The sequence below is a fragment of the Carettochelys insculpta genome, chromosome 18 (genome assembly GCF_033958435.1).
Source record: "Carettochelys insculpta isolate YL-2023 chromosome 18, ASM3395843v1, whole genome shotgun sequence".
Classification (NCBI taxonomy): Eukaryota; Metazoa; Chordata; order Testudines; family Carettochelyidae; genus Carettochelys; species Carettochelys insculpta.
The window spans coordinates 236,921-256,900 of record NC_134154.1 but is presented as its reverse complement, the minus strand read 5'-3'; the positions used below and the strand labels follow the sequence as shown (position 1 = coordinate 256,900).

The 19,980-nt window shown below is 59.7% G+C and overlaps 1 protein-coding gene across 7 annotated transcripts in view; it reads left to right on the top strand.

The window, feature by feature from the left end:
- Positions 1-19,980, top strand: part of SMTN (smoothelin) — a 57,938-nt gene that overhangs the window by 9,259 nt on the left and 28,699 nt on the right. For all 7 annotated transcript variants that reach the window (XR_012647992.1, XR_012647993.1, XM_075012605.1 and 4 more), the window contains exons 3-9: positions 7,793-7,953; positions 8,465-8,558; positions 9,509-9,587; positions 9,683-9,780; positions 10,485-10,569; positions 10,979-11,307; positions 12,530-12,590. Coding sequence is in view for 5 of the 7 variants with exons in the window: in XM_075012605.1 (XP_074868706.1) it covers positions 7,793-7,953; positions 8,465-8,558; positions 9,509-9,587; positions 9,683-9,780; positions 10,485-10,569; positions 10,979-11,307; positions 12,530-12,590 (907 nt within the window). In the remaining 2 variants the exon portion in view is untranslated. The remainder of the gene's footprint in view (positions 1-7,792; positions 7,954-8,464; positions 8,559-9,508; positions 9,588-9,682; positions 9,781-10,484; positions 10,570-10,978; positions 11,308-12,529; positions 12,591-19,980) is intronic.

Genomic DNA, 19,980 nt, shown 5'->3' with positions numbered 1-19,980 from the left:
TGGAGGCTGTGCTCCGAGGGGAGATGCGCAGCTGGGATACAGCAATGGACACTCTCTCCTCTGTGTCCCTCCAGACACAGCCGAGCTGATTGTTACCTCTCCTCCTGCCTGGCACGGAGGTGGCCCACTAGACCTGGCCCAGCATGGCAGCAGCTGCTATGTCTCTTTTCTGGGGCACGCGGTCAGAGCAGCAGGGGCTGGGCCCAGGCAGTGGGAAGGGGGAGCCATGAATAGGTTTCCTTGACTCCTCGGTCTCATCCTCTCTTGCGTGGGGCTGGATGGGGCCAGGATCCCCACCCTGGCTGTGTAGTAGAGCTCCCCCTGGGCTGGGAGCTGCCCCCCCGCTGTGGCTCTGCTTCCGGCAGGGTTTGGCGAGGCCCCTTCCCTGCTGGCATGGGAGGAGGGATTTTCTGCTGGCGTTGGGCTCTGCTCTGCTGGAAGAGGATTAACCCATATAAGGAAAAATTCCCTGCCTCTCCCCACGCTTCCTGCCAGAGCTGGCTCTGCATACCCTTCCGCCCTGCTTGCCTCTCCTGCCCTCTCCCGCTTCTCCCTTCTCCAGCTGGGCTCTCTTTACACCAGCTGCTTTCCCTCTCTCCCACCCTTTGTTTTCCTCCTGGTGCATTCCTGAGAACTGTGTGGGGCTCAGGCTCCCTCTGCAGAGCTGGGTCCTGTCCTGTGCGAGGGTTGGCTTGTTAAGTACCTTCCTGCCCCTGGGTAGGCTGTGAGCCAAGTTTCCTGGTGCTGGGCTTTGGCCAGGAGGCCACTGCCTGGGCCTAGCTCGTTGGCTGCTTTGAATGTTTGCTCTGCTGCCTCTTGTGCAGGGGAGCCGCAGTCTGCTGGTGGAAGGGCAATGTGGCTAAGCCTTGGGATGGCGAGGCAGAGCCCTCAGGCCCTTCCTGGCATGGGAAGTTGCCCGGGAGCCCTAGCTGTGGGGATCTGGATAGCGTCTCCCTGCCAGCAGGCCGGCCGTGCGGTCAGAGGGGTTGAAAATGTTGCTGTGGAGCAACGTCCTGGCAGAGGGGAGGGGAAGTAGGACACCTGACATGCAAGGCCAGGACAGACCCAGGCTGGAGGGGGCCATGCTGTGACCTGGACACTTCCATCCCTTGCACGCAGCCTGAGGCATCTGTGGATTCAGCCCAGCCTGTAAACCTGCCCTGAGCCTCTCTGGCCTAGGTCAACCCAAAGCTGGGGTGCCCACTCATGCCTGCCTCTCACATTGCCCTTTGGTTTGGATGAGAGGCAGAATGCAAATGCCCTCCTGGCTGGGCCGAGTGGAGGGTGGGCCAGGGCTGGAGGGAGGCAGGTGCAGGACCCATGTTTGCACTGACATCCTCATCCCCTCCGCTTTGGGGCCTTTTTTAACCTTCCTTCCTTTCCCCCGCCCCCCAGCTCTCAACCTCCCACTTATTCTTCCCCGCTCACACCTGCTGTCCTCTTCTTGAAATATTGGGTTTTTTAAGTGCTGCCATGAGACCCACCCCAGAGATGATTGTCTGGGGCTGAAGTATAGGGCTTCCTAGTGAGAGGCAGTCAGTAGAGCCTTTAGAGATGCAGGCCACAAGAGAACCAGCTGCTTCTGGAACTCTGTCTGCTCCATCAGTCCAACATGTCTGTGTTGTCTCGCTGCTTGGTGCCTTTCTCTGTTCTGTGCTGGTGCCTCTGGGCCCTTTGCTTGTCCCCAGAGCCAGTGGGTTTGGAGGTAATTATAGCTTCCTAGCAGCTGCTGCCTATAAATGGGAAAACTTGCCTCATCCCAGCGCTGGGCAGAGGTTTGTGGGTGCCATGGGGCTCTGGCACCGTGAGGGAAGCCGTCCACCTGCGACTTGCCCGAGCCCTGTTTACAAGGCCGCATTAAGTGTTTGGCTAGGCAGCTGTTAGCTGGGAACTGTTAATTTACTGCCTGAGGTGGGGCTGTGCAGGCGCTGGCATGTCCTGAGCTGCCTGCTTGGCTGGCCAGGACATTCAGCGCTTTTCCCCACACATCAACTCAGACTGTGGTTTCCAGCCCATTTGTGTCCCTGGTGCTGCTGGCTGCAGAGACTTGAGGGCTGTTTATTTTCCCTGTCTTGGGCTGGGTGTTGACGTGGCTGCTTCCCCGACTGGTGTAATTGCTCCTCCTGGAGGGAATGCTTTCCAGGGCCCCAGCACAGAGCAGTACCCTCTCCAGGTGGCAAGGGGCTGGAGCCCCTGGCTGGCTTCTCTCCTTTCCCTAACCTGTCCCTTCATCTGGGAGCAAGGCAGCTCTGGAGGCCTGATACTGGAGGAAACGGTTGGTCGCCAGTGGGCTGTTCTGCAGGAGCCTTGGGGCACAGGGTGTGGCTGCCACTGAAGACACCCCCTGCCATGTGGTCACAGGGTGGTGGGGGAGGGGAGAGCTGCCACCATGGGGGGAGCATTCTGGGTACATTTCTCCCCAGCCAGTTGGGGCCTTGCTGGTGCTCGGGGCAAGGAAGGCCATGCAGGTGGCAATGTGGGCTACAAGCCATGTCACTGCAGGGAAGGGGTGTAGGAGGTCCTGGCTGCTCTGCTCTGGGAGTGTGCACACCAGCCATGTTGAGTCTGACAGACCTGCTTCCAACAGGCCAGCCTGACCTGCCCTCTGCATTTCCTGTATTGCCCGGGGCAGAAGTGCTGCAGAGGGCCACAGGGCCGCCATGAAGTGGAGCTGATAATGAAGGGAAACGTGACCCATTGTCCAGGAAACTGTGGGGCCAAGTGCTGTGGGCAGGTGGGAGGCACACAGGTGGGCGGGGGGAAGCAGGCTGGGGTGGGGCTGGTTCCTTGCTGCTCTGCTAAGGGCCTGCAGTGCCAAAAGACAGGGATGTAGGCAGGAGAGGTTTCACAGACCAGAAGGGAGTGGGTACCAACCCACTGTGTCTCCTCCCAGGACCCCCCTCTGCTGCCAGCTCTTAAGAGTCTGGCTCGCAGTGATGTGTGCCCCCTTTACAGAAATCTGCCCTGCTGTGGTCTGAGTGGGTCCTGTGCTGCCTCCACATCCCATGGGACCGTCAAGGGAGACGGTGATGCTCACAGGCAGGGCTGAGGGCTTTCCTGAGCCAATGGGATGCTAGGCCTGGCTAGCAGGGCTGGCCGGTGAAGCTTGTGCCTTCCCTTGTGCAGAGTCCAGCTGATTATTCCTGGGCTCTTTGAGGGGCTGGGACTGCGTCCCTCTGGGAATCCTTAGGAGCATATCTTGGGATACATCTGCACCTGGCTTTGCATCCCAGCTGTGGTGCTGCAGATAGGGCTTTGGGCAATGGCTGCTGTGTCCCCCATCCCTCCACCCTGTAAGTCTGCATGCCACAGAGCCGCTCATTGCCGATGGGCCCCCCTCCTGCCCTGGTGCCTGGGGGCAGGCGTGTTGGTTGGTGCCTGGCAAGGCTGGGTGCTGGCAGGGTATCTCAAGGCAGCATTTGGAGAGGGCTGATCAGGCTGAAGCTGGGCTGGGCTGGCACAGCCACCAGGGCCTTTCCAAAGGCTGTGGAAGGGGGCAGGAACTGCTGGGGGTGTCAGCTCTGATCCTCCCCTCCCCTCCCCTCCCCTCCCCACAACAGCCCGGCTGATGCTGAGTGAGCCACCCAGTGTTGCCATTGGGGAGCAGCCCATCCTGTGCCAGAGCAGCCCCTGTTGGGGTCTCCTTTGTGCCCTCTTGGGCGCTGCTGTCAGCATGTCTCCCTGGTTCCTGGTGTGCGGCTCACAAGGGCAAACTGCCCAGGAGCCAGTCTGTTACCCAAGCACCCCTGCAGACTGGGGGAGGTGTGGGGCATCCCAGCCTGCCGAGCTCTGTTCTCTGGGGCCTGCCCTGCCCTGGAGTGGAACAGCTGCTGTTTGCAGTACACTGTCACCAAGGCAGCCATTGCAGGGCCCGGCTCTGTTCTGACTCTGAATGGAGAGGGGCTGTTGCCCAGGCTGGCTTTTGGCCCAGGAGGAAGCCCAGTGCCTGCACACTTGCTTCCCATCCCACAAGCTCTACACCCTGGGGAAGCTGCAGAGAGGAACCTGGGGGCCCAGCATGGTGAGCAGAAGGCGCAGTGGCCATGGATGAACAGAGGGAGATGCTGTCCTAGGCTGTGCATGCAGGTGCCTCTGCCGGGAGAGCTGTTCTGGGGGTGGAACGTCCAGCCTTGGCCATGGGATGTCATGGCTTCTCTTGGGCCTGCTAACCATTGCCATGTGCCCACGGCCATGCACGCCTATCTCACAGGAGGAGAGACCTGGCTCTGCCTAGGGAAGGGCAGGCAGTGTCCCTGTAGCCTCCTGCAGTGAAGCCCTGCTCAGAGAGCCAGGCGGGAGCACTGATTCCTAGCAGGGTGTGAGGGATGCTGAGCTCCCCTGTGCCAGAGTCCCTTGCAAACTCCTGGCCTCCAGTAGCCTGACTCCTCCACCCATCCGCAGCGCCTCTGGCAAGCGAGATCTTGCTGTGCCTGGCCTGCACAGCCATGCTGGCAGAGGGGCATGTGTGGCTTTGAGACAAAAGGGCCATTGGGGCAGCTGGCCGGGCAGCACTGTAGGGGCGCATGGGCCTCCTGGAGATCTGGCTCTGGGATTTCTGAGTGCAGGGAGAGCCCTTAGCTTTGGGGCCAAGCTGGTAGGGGGAGAGGAGAGCCTATGTGGGAGAGCTGGGCAGAGCCCCGGCTGGGCTGGGCTGGGCTGTGCCGGATCCTGAGTGGACCGGGGGCACCAGGCTGTGAATCTGAGCCCAGTGCAGCTGGCTCCCAGCAGGGACCCCAAGGAGAGGCTGTGCAGGGCTTACCCGCTGCCCCCGAGCAGCCTCTGCAGGTTGAAAGGGGTTCCCTGCCTGTGCTGGGGCAGGTCTCATGCTGGCTCTGTGTCACTGCAGTTTGCAGCACCGAGTGACTGACCCAGCACAGGTGTGAAACATGGCTCGTGCTGCTGGCCTGGCTAGTCTGTGTGGAGCCCCTGTCCCCAGCCCACCGCAGAGCTGAAGCAGCTGCGGAGGCATGTAGGGTGGAGCCCCCAAATGAAGGGGCCATTTCCTCATTTGCTGCTCCTCTCTTGCTCACCCACCCAGGGGAGTAGCAAGAGGGCCTGTCTCTGCGCGTCCCTCCAGAGCTGCCTCACTTCTTGGCCTCAGGGCCCAATCCTGGCTTACAGGCATTTGGAAAGACCTGCCTGGCCAGAAGGGAAGAGCCCACTGGACCCTGGCTGGCACCTCCGTTGCCTGAGGCCATTCCCAGCTGTGCTGAAGGGGCAGTAATTGCTACAGGATGTGTGAACAGGTTGCAGCATGGCTGGTGCAAGCTGTGCTGTGGGGCCAAGGGGTCTCCACTTGGAGCTAGACAGCACAAGGCTCAGGTATCTCTGCTGTGCCCATATTTCTGGTCCATCAGGAAGCCCAGCGTGAGCCTATTGCTGTCTCTGGGAGCCTCCTCTTGGCATGGGGTCCCACCCTGGGGGTCTGTGCACAACAGGTGAGTCCCTGGGCCTCAGAGGCTCCCCGGTGCCTTGTAGCTAGCACCATGCCAGCTCCTGCCCTGGTATACATGCGTAGTGAGCTCCAGGGCAGCCTGAGAGTGAAGGGAGAAAGAATGCCTAGCACTGTCACCTGGTCCCACCGGGGGCTCTGTGGCTGGCACCTAGCTACCTCCCCTGCCCTACACAGATAATCTGCTCTGTATTCTCTCCCTCTCCGGATCACCTCCGTCCAGGCTGTGGAGTTGAACTGGGAGCTTCAGGGCAGGGAAGCTGCAGATTCCCAGAGAACAGGAAGGAAAGGTGTCTGGCAGGCCAGTGCAGCCCAAGCACAGCATGGGGCAAACCACACAGGAGCCATGCTCACCTGCAGCTTAGCCTCCCTCTCCGTGTTGCACGCACCACGTCACTGAGGGCCGATAGGCTGCGTGATAACAGCTGCTCCAGGCCAGGGATTTGGGATTCAAATGCAGAACAGCAGCTTGGCTTGAGGCTGCAGCTTCAGCCTATAGGAAGTGGAGCCTGGCGTGACTGGGAATGGCCCTGCTAGCTTCCCCCTCCCATCCCATGCCTGCCAGCTCCCCAACTTGTTCCCCTTGGGCACTCTGCCATTGAGTGAGGGCGGGGGGTCTGGGGAAGAAAGTGCTTACCCTGCTGTAGATGTCTGAGCTTCCAGAGCCCCCCCGCCGCCCCGGGCAGAGGCACCAAAGGGCACTGGCTTTTGCAGGGCGGGGTCCAGCTGGCTGGGTACCTCCCACACGGAAGCTGGTGGTTGCAAGGTGAGCTCTGATGTGGAAACGGGGGAGCTTGTGGCTGACCCTACCCATAGGCCATAGTCCCCCATCCTCAGCACAAGGCTGCATCCCATGTAGACTGGCCCCAGCTCAGAGCTGAAATCCAGGCCCGACCTGCTTGGGGCTCTGGCCAGGCTGGACTAGGGAGCCAGGGCTGGAGCTCACAGGAGGACTGCGGGGAGCCTGGGGCCCTGTCCCTCTTAGTTGGCACCTGAGTGGCCAAGGTGTGGAGCCAGGAATCTGGAGAAGTCAAACTTGGTGTGTTTAGAGGTGGGTGTCTCTAGCTGACTGCTTGGGGAAGGGGCCCAGGCTCCAGAAGGCTGGAGATGTGCCCTCCACTCCAGTCCAGCCCCTGGCAGGGACAGACAAAAACCAAATCTGCAGCTCGTAGGCTTGGCTCATGGGCTGCATGGCACCATGCGCTTGGAGCGGGGAAGTGGAAGCAGGCGCCTGGGCTGGGCTGGGCTTGGCTCGACACCACTGCTCCCAGCTTTCAAAGGCTCCATCTTGAGCAGCAGCTGGTTTGGGTCAAATAGTTTATTTTTAACAAATTCCATGAGAAATAAGGCCACTGGCTGCAGCATCTGGCAGCTGTCAGCTCTGACTGGCTGCAGGCAGAGAGGCACTCAGCTCATGCAGGACCTGGCTGGCTGCACTCCTGCCCTTGCTTCCTGGGGGTGGGGGTCTCTGGGCTCCTGCTCAGCCTAGGCCTGCACCCCCACCACACTTGGCTCATCCCTGGGAGTCCCAGGATTATCCCTGGAAATGAGTTCCTGTGCCTAGCCTGGGTCTGCTGCTTTCCTCTGCTCCTCCACGGGGTCTGGGGCAGAGGGCGCCCATGGAGCCTACGGTGCCCGTTGTGCTGCAGGACTGGTGATGCCCTGGAGAGCGCTCTGCAGACCCCGCGAGCAGCCTTCCCCAGAGCAGTGCCAATGAGCCCTGGGTGCTGTGATCAGCAGGGAACTGCATCATTGGGTTACGGCTCCCTTCACCCCAGGCAGACCAGCCCTTGGGCCCTCCACTTTCTTCCCCCTCCAGCCAGCTAGTGCTGGACTTCTGCTCTGACCAGATCTCCGTGTTTGCAGAGAAGCCTGGCCTGGTTGTGCCTTGGGCTGTGCTGCCATCTCGCTTCCTCCTGTGTCAAGCCTCTGTGGGGCCTTCCTTGGCAAGGCAGCAAGTCCATGTTGTGGGCCCCAGTCCTACCTCTGCATTCGGGTCCCTGCTTGGGCACTGCCAGCTGTGGGGCTGGGAAAGGTCCCACAGTCCCTGCTTGCACAGGCACTGCTGCTTCTCAGGGCCACGTGGCATCCCGGTAGCAAAGGCTGCCCTGCTTTGTGCACTGGGGCCAGAGGGCTGCTTGCCAAGCAGCCTGGCAAGGAGAGGACGGTGCCCTGCAATGTGCGCAATGACACAAATGGCCCCATTGTGCTCAACAAAGGTGGGGGTGGCCTGTGGCTGGGTGGTCAGCAGAGGTGGCATGAATGCAGCTCCCTTGGGGGAAGGGGCTGGATAAATACTGGCTGCGTCCATCCCTGTGTAACCCCCGCTCTGCTTCCCAGCTGGAGGCCACGCTGGACCTCGCTGAGCGGCGACAGATTCGCTCAGCCATCCGGGAGCTGCGGCGCCAGGAGCTGGAGCAGGACGAGGAGGCGCTGGCATCCAAGCGCTTCCGCTCAGAGGGTGGCAGCAAGCGGCAGGAGAACAAAGAAAACTGGCTGCGGTGAGTGTGGGGCGTGGGGGCAGGCTTTACCCAATGCCCCTCCCACATGGGGCAGCGCTGAGCCCCTTGCAGCTCCACAGGCCTGGCTCAGATTTCAGTGCCCCGTGGCAGCGCTCAGCCCCTTGCAGCTCCACAGGCCTGGCTTGGATTTCAGTGCCCCCTGGCCGTGCTGGGCTGTCCCTGTCCCAGTGGCTTGATGTGTGCAGCAGATTCTTATCCCCTGCGTGCCTGCCGTCTCCACTAGTGCTGGCTGCACACTGCTTCCCTTGGGTAGGATGAGGCAGGCAGGGCTGGCAGCTCCACGTCCCTAGCCCTCAAAGAAACTACAACTCAGCTTAGGGCAAGTGCCCCCATCCTGGCATCATGCTGTCCTCCCCTCTGCCCCCGACTGACAGCTGGGCATGTGCTCGGGTTTTTGGCACTGCAGGTGTTCCATTCCCCAGCCTGTGCTGGGGGGGCACTTGCCCATGCCAGCAGCCCATGTGCACCTGGCCAGCTGGTCTCTCCACAGGTCTCAGCGACTGGAGGAAGAGCAGCAGAAAACCCTGGCACTGCTCTCTGGGAAGCTCAACTCCATCACGGACGTGGAGGAGCTGACGGCTTTGGTGAGTTGCCCTCTGCCAGAGGGACTAACCCTGTTCTGGCTCTGTTCCAGGTGGGGGGTCTGTGTTCTTCCCTGGCCATCGGGTGGGGCACCACTGGGACCAGCTCGGGTTCCTGCCGCCTTCTGTTCAGTCTCTGGCCTGTTCCTCCTGCCTTTTGGCAGAGCAGCCAAGCACGAGGCATAGAGCTGCGACTCCTGTGTTCTTTTCCTAGCTATGCCCCTCATTTGCTGTGTGACTTTGCGCGGGTCATGTCTTTGTCTAGCTCTGTGCCTCAGCTTCCTGTCAGTAAAAGAGACTGGGGGTGCAGCGTTGTTGCTAGCACTGTCTTGTTTGCCCAGCACCCCTTCCTGGCTGCTTGCTCTCCTCAGCTGTCCCATCTGCCATGTTCTATTGCCTTCCGCTCCCCTCTTCTACCCTGCTGGAGCAGCATGTTAGGAACAAGCTGTGCTGCTGGGGAGACTTGGCCAGCCTGGCTCTGCAGGCAGCGCTTGGGCAAGGTGCCCCCAGGGTGCAGAGAGCTGGTGGGCGTGGATCCCCCAGTGCCAGGAGCAGGGTGTTGAAACTGAGGTGGGGCAGGGACTGTCTGCTGCAGGTCTCATGGGGAATTTGTGGCAGAGCTGTCCCTAGAACCCAAGAGCCCTGACTCCCACTCCTCCATTGTACGGAACCTTGCTCTGCACCCCTCCCTTCCTGCCCTGCCTGGCACGGCGAGCAGGGGGCCATGCACTCAGCATTACCTGGGATCCTGCACTGTGACTGGCACATCGTGTGCCTAGGACAGGATCTGGGGGGCTGCTGATGTGGCCTGGCTGTGGTGTGGGGAGGGCTGGCCCTGGCCCTGGGGCACTCCCTGGAGCCGGGGCAGTTCTGGAGCTGTGGAAGTCCCTGCGTGTCCCTTTCTGGGGCGCTCTGGGACTGTGGGAGACCCTGTGTATCCCTTTCTGCCGCAGCTGCGAGGAGCCAGCGAGTACGAGGAGCGCAAGCTGATCCGGGCTGCCATCCGCAAGCTGCGGGCGAAGGAGCTGGAAGGTATGGCATTGTGTGCACCTGGCTCCCTGCAGAGCCGGCCTGGCTCTGCCCAAGCCAGCCGCTTCCTAACTGGCTCCTTCCTTCCTCCTGTCCAGCTGCAGCCCCAGCAGGGAGAGCCCATAGTAACCGGCGAGGGGAAAGTGAGGCCCTGGATGTCCTGGGGAAGGAAAGCCCAGCTGGGGGCAGCTCTGGGGTGAGTTGTGGGACCTGACAGGTCTTGGCAGCACCTGGGTGGCCTAGGCCAGAGGGTGTGAATACATTGCATAGAACCAAGCTCTACAGAGAGCGGGTGAGGTGCTCACACACACAGAGCCATGCTTTCTGCGCTTGTGGGGCAGCTCCCTCTATGGAGGCAACTTGCTGAGCGTGGGGCTGGCTCTGTCTTGTATCAGGCTCCCCCTCCCCACTTGTCCCCAACACTCTGTGGTGCCATTCAGCCCTCTTGTGCCTGCAGAGAGTCCTTGATCGGCCTTCAAGGCTCTTCAGTGTTCGGTCCCCCTTTGAGAGAAGGGATGGCTGGCTTGGCGTGGGAGCTGGGCTGAACCCTCTCTCCATCACCCTGGGGACTTGCAGTCACTTTCTCCCTGGGCTGGCTTCAAATGGTCCCATAACAGCAGGAGAAGCTGCTGAGGGCTTGCTCCAGGTTTCTGAGGAGGGGTACGTGAATGGGCTTTTTTTTTTTGGGCTGTGGGGGAGGCTGGGCTTCATACCCCAGCCCCTGGGGCAGTCCAGGCAGCTTGGGCTGGGATCCAGTCAGGTCTTGGCATCTCTGCTGCAGGCCTCAGGGCCCACTTGAGAGCTCTCCTATGGAGGGGCAAAGAAGGACTAATGTAAATAGCCCATGCTAAGAGCAAGGAGCCCCACACTGATGCTCACTCCCCGCTGTCCCGGGCACAGACGCTGGAGGACCAGGAGGAGCAGGAGCAGATCCGGGACATGCGCAGTGAGCAAAGGAGAGAGCCTGAGAAACTGGAGGCCCAGGGTGAGTCTAGTCCCCTGGTGACTGATTTCCATAGACAAAGCCCTGCCCTCAAATGCAGCGTCTGGCCTGTCCCACCCAGAGCAGAACCTGGGAGTGGCGCAGAGTATCCATTTTCTCCCCAACAGCCACACGGGGGCAATGGGATGGTGGGATGGGACCCTGCTGTGCTCTGCCCATCAGTCTGGCCTGTCAGAGCTGCACTGTACAGGAGTGGTAGCAGGGGCATCAGGTGGCAGTGCGTGGTCAGGCCAGTGCATGCTTTACTGCTGGCTCCTGAGCAGGGGTGGGGTGAGGCATGGCACTTGCGTGATGTGGGAGGGGGTTTGCCTGAGTGGGGGGCTGATGGGAGCGGTTTAGCAGGATTATGGGGTGCCCTTCCCCCATAAGGAGCTGATTCTCTCTCCTGCAGACTCAGCCTCAGGGACCCTGCTGCTCCTGGACCCCCTGTGCACCCATCATCCCTCACGCCCCTCCACCTTGGAGCTGGAGCCACAGCAGATAACTGAGGCCCTGGAGTGCAGCTCCCACAGCCCTGAGCTGGACCTGCAAGCCAAGCACTCCCATGTGGGTGTGCCCAGCCCTTGTGCGCTGGAGGGCGGTGACCAGCGGCTTGGTCAGCCGGAGGCAGGGGGCAGTGGGGAGCCAGAAACACAAGGGACGCCTGCTGCCACAGGTGACAGCTGCTCAGTGGAGAACATCTGCCGGAGACCGCCCAGCAATGGGAGCCAGAGCAGCCAGGTCTGGAGATCACTGGCCTTTCCGGGAGTGCCCAGGGTGGGGCAACCACTGCCAGCTCTGCCGCATAGGCAGGCGGGTAGCGTGTGTGTGGCCTGGCAGCTGCTGCTCCCAGGAGCAGAGCCTGTGGGCTGTGCAGGACAGGCTCTGGAGGGCTGTGCTGCTCAGTGTGAACGCTGGCCACTAGCAGCAACGAAGGGTCCTGTGGCACCTTATAGACTAACAGAAAAGTTTAGAGCATGAGCTTTCGTGAGTTAACTCACTTCTTCAGATGCTCATGAAGTGAGTTAACTCACGAAAGCTCATGCTCTAAACTTTTCTGTTAGTCTATAAGGTGCCACAGGACCCTTCGTTGCTGCTACAGATCCAGACTAACACGGCTACCCCTCTGATACTTGACAACTGGCTACTAGGTGGCACATGGGGGAGTCCAGTACCTGCTCGCCAGGGAGGCCTTTGGATACAGGCCAAACAAGTTGGGGTCTTAACACATTCCCATTTATCAGCAGCACAGAACTACCTTCCATGGCGAGGGTGTGCGTGGCCTGGCAGGGGTTGCCGGTCAGCAGTGAGGTGAATCAGTGGGGCTGGGCTGGATTAGCAGGAGGCAGTGTTGGAATCAAGGGGGAGGATGGGCAGAGCTGTAGGGGTGCCCATCTGGCATGGCAGGGGGCTGTTCAGGATCGGTGGTGGGGATGGGCAAGCTAAAGCAGGGGTCTGTGCAGGAATGGGGAGCGGGGGGCAGAGCTGGGGGAGGGCGGTTGGCATGGTGGGGGCTGCAGGAATGGGGCAGCTGAGCTGGGGTGATGGGCTGGGGAGGGGGCCGGTTGGTATGGTGGGGGGGCTGTGCAGGAATTGGGGAGTTGGGCAGAGCTGGGGGGAGTGGTTGGTGTGGGGGGGGGCTGTGCAGGAATTGGGGAGTTGGGCAGAGCTGGGGGGAGTGGTTGGGGGGGCTGTGCAGGAACTGGGGAGTTGGGCAGAGCTGGGGGGAGTGGTTGGGGGGGCTATGCAGGAACTGGGGAGGTGGGCAGAGCTGGGGGGAGTGGTTGGGGGTTGTGCAGGAATTGGGGGACAGGCAGAGCTTGAGGGTGGGGCTGTGCAGGAATGGGGAGGGGGCCAGTTGGCATGGTGGGGGGTGGGCACAGCCGAGCACCTGTTGGATGGAGGAGCTGCCTGGCCACTCGGGTGCAGAGACTGACGGTGCTTGTCCTCACCTTTCCCCCAGGTCTGTGTCAGAAGCCCAGTGCCGGTGAAGTCGGGCAGAACTGCTGAGAAGATGGGAGCTGGTAAGCCACAGGCACCGTGCCACCCTCCACCCACCCACAGTCGGTGCTTGGCTAGGCTCCGTGGCCAGGGATCTCTGGCCTGGCATTGAACCAGCAGGTGGTGTCTGGGTCCCTGTGTGCTTTGCTCTGCTTCTTGGAAGGAGTGGAACTGTCTGGGCTCCCATCCAGGCTCCAGCTGCAGCTAGTGGGCAGATCTTGGCCTGTGCCTGAGATGGGAGGTGCCTCCTGTCACGGACTCACAGGTGCTGTCTGTGCCTGGCCTGTGTGGTTGCCAGGGAGTTCCCCTCCAGTGTGGCAGCCCCTTTGTGGCGAGGGTGCAGGGGAGGTGGGGCTCCCCCTTTCCGGGGGGTCCACTCTCTCAGGACTTCAGCCCCTCTGCCTCCTGAGACCACATCTCTCGGAGCCTTGAGCACAGCTGGCTTTGCCATGGGCCCCCTTGGGCCTCCACTCCCAGAGGAGATAAAGTAGCCCGGTTCTCCAGACCAGAGTGATGCTCAGCTGGCATAAACAGGAGGGTTTGAGCATTTGAATGCAGCCCAGGAATTCTCAGGGCCTGTCAGCCTGGCCTCTCCAGCCCAACACGGCTGAGTTTCCCCACTGTCCAGGTGGGCTCTGCCTAGTCCCAGTTTTTTCCTTCCAGCCACAGCTCCAATCCACCCCCCTCCAGAGGCTCCTTCCTCATCCTTTGTCTTCTGTCCAGGTAAACAGTCACCTGGGACCCCTTGTCTCTCCTCTGGCCTTCTCTCCACAGCCGTTGTCCTCCCACTGGCCAGAGCCGGCTGTGCCATCCGAGACAGGTCTCCTCTTTGCCCTTCGCAGGGGTCTCCTTTCTCCAGGCCACTGTCTGGGATTCCCAGTTCCATGCTAGTCCCTCTTGCCTTGCCTCATTTAACCAGTAAGAGCTAGAAACACTGAGCACTATCCCTGCTGCATGGAAACCCTTTGAACCCCCTACAGATCCCCTGGTTTGTCACATCTCTCACCGCTTCGAGTCTGAACTAAGTGGGGTCATTAGCCCACAGTGATCTGCTCCATGATAAAACACCAGCTTTGGTTGGTACTCCTCTGCCTGTGGACCACCATGTTGTAGACCTGAAGGATCAGGCTCCACCACAGGAGCTCAGCATTGGCCCCTTTGACTGGTGCAGCCAGGTCAGCGGAGAGTGGTCAGTGCACATGATGAAGTGCTGCCCAAACCGATAACAGCTACAGCTTTCTAAGGGCTCACACCAAGGCAGATGCTGCTTCTCTACAGCTGCGTAGTGCTGCTCCTGGGGCAGCAGCTTCCTGCTCAATTACACAGTGGGGTGCCTCTTCCCATTAGAATCAGTTTGCATCAGTACTGTGCCCAGCCCAGTGTCTGGGTGCTGGGGAATACCAGGAAGGGCTTGTTAAAATCTGGGTTGACCAGCACCAGGCCTTGGCTGAGTGACCCCCTCAGTGCACAGAGAGCCTTTGGCACTGCTCAGTCCAGCTGTCCTTCCTGAACAGCTCTGTCAGGGAGCCACCAGGAGCTAAAGTGGGGCACAAACCTCTGGTACTGTCCCACCCTCCTAGTAAGGGCCTGGACCCGCTTTAGTCTGGGGGTGGGCCAGTCTCTGGTGGCCTTCACTTCAGCTGGTTCAGCTTCAGGCAGTGACTGTGACATCTCAGTCATCCCTACCTGGCACTTCCCAGTTTTTGTGGTCAGTCCAGTGTCCTGGAGGTGACCCAACCTTTCTTTTCCTGAGACATATGGTCCTCCAAGGTCTGGATAAGGACACAGCTATCCTCAATGCATGCCAGAGCAAAGTCCTCTATCCCTATCGGTAACTGATCCACCAGGGCTGGAAGGTGCCTGGTGTCCCTGGATGCCAAAAGGTAGGACGACAAACCATGCGAGCCTTATTGGGAGGTTGAAGGCTGACTTTGCCCTGGCCTCTGGGACCAAAGGCACCTGCCAGTAGCCTTTGATATTCAAAGTGATGAGATACTGCCCACTCCCTCAACTTGTGTAGGAGCTGGTCTGGTCTGGGCTGGTGGTGCACATTCTATGGTGGGCAGGGCCTAGGCATGAGGTAGGTGTTGGATACAGTGATGGCGCTGAGCTTCTGATAGTCTACACAGAACTGGATTTGCCCCATCCTTCTTGAGGACCAACTCTACAGGAGGGACCCAGGGGCAAAGGACGGATGGATCACCCCTAAAGCCGGCATGTCCCCAGCCTCTCTCTCCGGTTCCTGGGTTGCTTTCCCAGTGACCTTGAACTGGGCACATGTGATGGGGAGATTTGGTTTCCATCTCCAGCCGGTGGACAGCTGGGTTAGTGAGCCCAGGCCAGCTGGAAAAGTGCTGGTAGGGAGGCAGCACCTCTGATCTGTCTGCTATGAAGGGGTTAGCTGGTCGAAAGGGTTAGCCCCAGCCTCCAGGAGGAGATCCACCAGGGGATCCTGCCCTATCTCACCACTGCCCACACACAGCCAACACAAACTTCTCCCTATCCCAGCGTATTTGCAATAATGTCTTCCTCAATAGAGGACAGGGTCAGGGCGCAAGAAGCGAAAACCACCACCAGAATATATTTCTTCCCGGACAGGGTCACCTTACTGAGGGGCCCAGTTATGTCCCTAGCTGCCTTATATGATGGACAGGGGCTTCAGAGCTGCTTTATGCTTGTCCCAGGCCTACCTCTCCCTCTGGCAGGGATCGCAGGACCTGCAGTACTGTTGGACCATGTGTAAGACCCCGGGCCAGTATAAGTTCTGCAGCAATCCTGTATGCTGGACTCCCTGGTGCACCAAAGGGGGAACATCATGGGCCAAGTCCAACAGCCAGCAGCAGTACCTCTGGGGAAACAGCAACTGCTTCCTGGCTTCCCAAGGCTCAGTTTTCCCCAGGTCAGCCCATTCTGGTACAGGAATCCCTTCTCCAACGGGAACCTCTCCTTGTGGTTGTCTCCCAGGAACATGCACTATTCTGGCCATCAAGGACTCTCAGCTTCTCCCAAGGAAAGATCCCTGTGCAGCTCCATCTGGAACTCCATTGCTGGGAGTGGCTTGTGCATCTAATCCACCTTGAGACGGAGGCTCTGGTCTAGCCCCATCCAGCCCTACCCCATGTGCTTACCTCTCCTGCCTGTCTTTGGGAGGTCTTGCATTCCTTGCTGGCTCTGGCTGAAACTGGCACTCTAAGAGCTAGCCAGCCAGTCCTGTAGATCATTACCCATTAGCACCTCTGTGAGTAGCTGATCGTGCATCCCAATCTCTTCGGGCCCCTCCTAAGCTCCCCATTTCAGGTGTATCGTTGCTACAGGCACCTTGATGGGGCCCTGAACACTCACCTTACAGTCAGGTATGCATCAGGGACTTGCTGACCTGGGCCAGCCACCTTCAGCCGTGCCAGTTTCGCTTCCTTGTCCGTGTCCCAGAACCAGACGCCCCTTCCTCCCACCTAATGGGGTTGATGTGGCAATTGTCCCACACTCACCTGGCATATTGAATACAGGCACTCTGGGGCTGGTGCCCCATCTTCCCCAGCTGGCCTGGTTTGGCAGTCCCCTCCCCCAGCACAGCCCAGTCAACTGTACTTTCAGGACTGGTGGTGCCACCTCCAGGTTCAGCCTGGCCACCATTTCCTTCCTTGTCTGGCATTGCATTGTCTTGTCCCTTTTGGCCCCAGTAATTTCGTTTCAGTTCCCCCACGGAGGTGCGGGCATGGGGGTCGGCCTGCTCCAGTCTTCCTAAGTACCAACCTTTTGCGGGATCTCTGGGTGATTCCCTCCGAGTCCCCGACATGGGTCTCCCTCCTGCCCTGATATGCTGGCTACAAACTTGCCTGCCGGTGTCCCCGCACTGTGCTGATCTTTAGGCTTCCAGCCCCCAAGTCTCGCCTGGAGGCTGGAAGGGCAAATGTCATTCAGCTGCTCCAACCCTGCCAGCTTATACACATCCTCCGCAGCAGCGGCTTTGGCACCCTTCCCCCCACTCAGAAGGCTATTCCCCCAGCAGGTTGGTGACTTTCTTGTAGATGACACTTGGGGTCTTGCTTACCCCTGGGCCCCTATGCCTCACACTGCAGCTTGGCTTTCACCAATGTGGCCTGTTTGAGACAGGACTATGCACTCTTCAATCCCACCCATGTGGCTGAAAGCTGCCTTGGTGCCCGGCAGGGGTCAGACAGCAGAACCTGTGCAAGAGGTTAGTGTGCAGGTCAAAGGTTGTGAGGTAGGCATGACTAGCCTCCCCCTCCTTACACTGGGGCAGCAGCTGGGGTCTAGTTTCCCCACAGCACTGGCATCTCAGGGCCCTTTCCCACTTACTGCCTGGTGGCAGGACTCTTGGCCCACCCGGCTTCCAACTCCCGCTTGTGCTGCTGCTGTTCTGCTTGACCTATTAGCCTCCACTGCTGCAGCTCCTCTGGGAGAACCCGGACTGGGGGCCCCCACTTGCTGACTGGGGAGTTGGCTCTCATAACATTCCCAGCTGCTGTGCTGACTGCTCACACAGCTCCTCTCCAGGAGCCCCAGTGGAAGCTGGAGCCTGTTCCTCCAACTGGTCATTCTCTGCAAGCTGAGCCATCAGCTGCTCCTTAGAGCTTCCCTGCCCGGCAGTGCCAGGATGTGCTTACGGGGAGGGTTATAGGCCATTTCCTTGCTGGTCCCTTCAGCACCCTCATTTATTGCTGCCACGTTGTCATGGCCTGTATGATCCCCAGTGGGAACCCCTGTGACTGTGGCAGCCCTGCCCCTCGGGTGTTCAGCCCCTCCACCTCCTGGGACCCTACCTTTGAGCCTCCAGCACCCTTCGCTCTGCCATGGGGCCCCTCAGGGAGTTCACTGCCTTTGGGCCCCTGGGCTGTGACTGCCAGAGGGAAAAATGCACCTCCGTGCTCTAGAAAGGAGCAGCTCTCACCCAGCATCGCACAGGAGGGTTTACTGAACACGATGCAAGAACTCTCCAGGCCTGTAGGCCTGGCCTCCTTAGCACAGCATGTCTGAGTCTCCTGCAGCCGGGTGAGCCCTGCCTAGTCCCACAGCCTCCTCTTTCAAACCGAGCCTCTGATATCCCCCTCTGGGCCCCTCGGTTCTCGGCCTATCCTCCCTTCTTTGTTTCCCCTGGTTGGAACGAGCTGGTCAGGTCACTGGGACCCTCTCTCCACAGACCATTGTCCTTCCACTGGCCAGACCCAGCTGTGCCACCCAAGCTGGAAGACAGTGATCAGGGCACCAGTCAATGGGGTCTCCATTCTTCAAGACACTGGGTTCTTAAAAGCTGTATCAACCAATCTCCTCTCCCCTCACCTAGGGTTACTATAAAAAAGAGGGCACCCCTGCAAGGGAGCATCTCTCTGTCAGGATCTACCCACTCCCATTGTACAAATGTGTTTATAGTAGGTGTAGTGCATTAATGCAACATGAGTGAGTAGCTACTGATAGACTCTCTCCCTTTCTGGGGTGTCTTCTCTTTTTTTTTTTTTATATGTCAACCCTACCTCATCTTGTTACACCAGTAACCCCCAGGGACACTGAGTGGCAACCCCTCTGCTAGCAAACCCTTCAAACCCCCTCACTTCATCACAGGTCTCCCCTTCCCGCAGGGAGTGGGACAAGCTTCCCAGGCAAGACCATTCCTGGCAGAGAGCAAAGGCAGGGGCTGCAGAGGTGATGGCAGGGCCTTGTGTGATGGGGTTCGGGGGTCCCCCTGCACTGCACCCCATCCGCTGGCAGGAGTGACACTCACTCAGCAGGTACAACAGGAGGTTTATTAGGCAACAGATGCCCAGTTTCTCACAGAAGCGACAGCACAGCAGCCAGAGACAGTCATTCCAGCCCGTCCTGGGGAGAAGACCCCGAGGGGGGCCCCTCTGGGGTGTAGCTTTCCCCCTCCTCCGGCTGGCTGCCTTCCAGCTCCCTCTTACCCTAGCCTCTAACTGCTGCCCCCGATTTAAAAAACCAGCTCGGCTCCTCCCTCCTCTTTGTTCAGGGCAGAGGTGTTACCTGCCAGTTGTAGCCCCAGGGTCATCCTTAGCCACTGGGAGCTGCTCTGCTTGCCTCAGACATCCAGCCTGACTCACACATGCACCCCCCCCCACTCCATCACATCTCTCCCCCCTTCCAGACCGAACTGAGCAGGGTCACTTAGCCAGTGACCTGGGGAAGTTCGGGGCCCTCCCTGCGTGACAGGGCATCGGCTATGGTGGTGTTGTTGTTCCCCTTCACATGGACCACCTCCATGTCGTAGTCCTGCAGGAGCAGACTCCACTGTAGGAGCTTGGCGTTGGCCCCTTTCATGTGATGCAGCCAGGTCAGGGGTGAGTGATCGGTGTACACGGTGAAACGCCGTCCAAACAGGTACGGCTGCAGCTTCCCCAGCGCCCACACCATGGCCAGACATTCCTTCTCTATAGCTGCGTAGTTCTGCTCCCGGGGCAGCAGCTTCTTACTCAGGTACACAATGGGGTGTTTCTCCCCTTTGTCATTCACCTGCATTAGCACCGCCCCGAGCCCCACGTCTGAGGCATCGGTGAACACCAGGAAGGGTTTGTTGAAGTCTGGATTTGCCAGCACTGGGGCCCTGACCAGAGCCTCCTTCAGCGCGCAGAGGGCCTCTTGGCACTGCTCGGTCCAGACCACCTTGTCAGGCTTTCCCTTTTTACACAGCTCCGTGAGGGGGGCTGCGATGGAGCTAAAGTGGGGCACAAACCTCCGGTAGTACCCCGCCATCCCAATGAAGGCCTGGACCTGCTTCTTAGTCTGGGGTGTGGGCCAATCTCTGACAGCCTCCACTTTAGCTGGCTCTGGCTTTAAGCAGCCGCTGCCGACCTTGTGGCCCAGGTAGGTCACCTCAGCCATTCCCACCTTGCACTTCACTGCCTTGATAGTCAGACCAGCCTTCTGGAGTCGGTCCAGCACCTGCTTGACTTGGGACACGTGGTCCTCCCACATCTGGCTGAAGATGCAAATGTCGTCCATGTAAGCCAGGGCAAAGCTCTCCATCCCTTTCAGTAGCTGGTCCACCAGACGCTGGAAGGTAGCAGGTGCCCCCTTGAGGCCAAAGGACAGGACCAGGAACTCGTAGAGCCCCACAGGGGTGATGAAAGCCGACTTGAGCCGGGCATCTTGGTCTAATGGCACTTGCCAGTACCCCTTGGTGAGGTCTATGGTGGTGAGGTAACGGGCTCCCCCCAGCTTGTCTAAAAGGTCATCGGGCCTGGGCATGGGGCAGGCGTCCGATACAGTGATGGCGTTAAGCTTGCGATAGTCCACACAAAACCGAACAGACCCATCTTTTTTAGGGACTATCACCACGGGAGAGGCCCAGGGGCTGGAGGAGGGTTAGATCACCCCCAGAGCCAGCATGTCTTCAACCTCCCGCTCTATGTCCTGAGCTGTCCTCCTTGTGACTCTGAATGG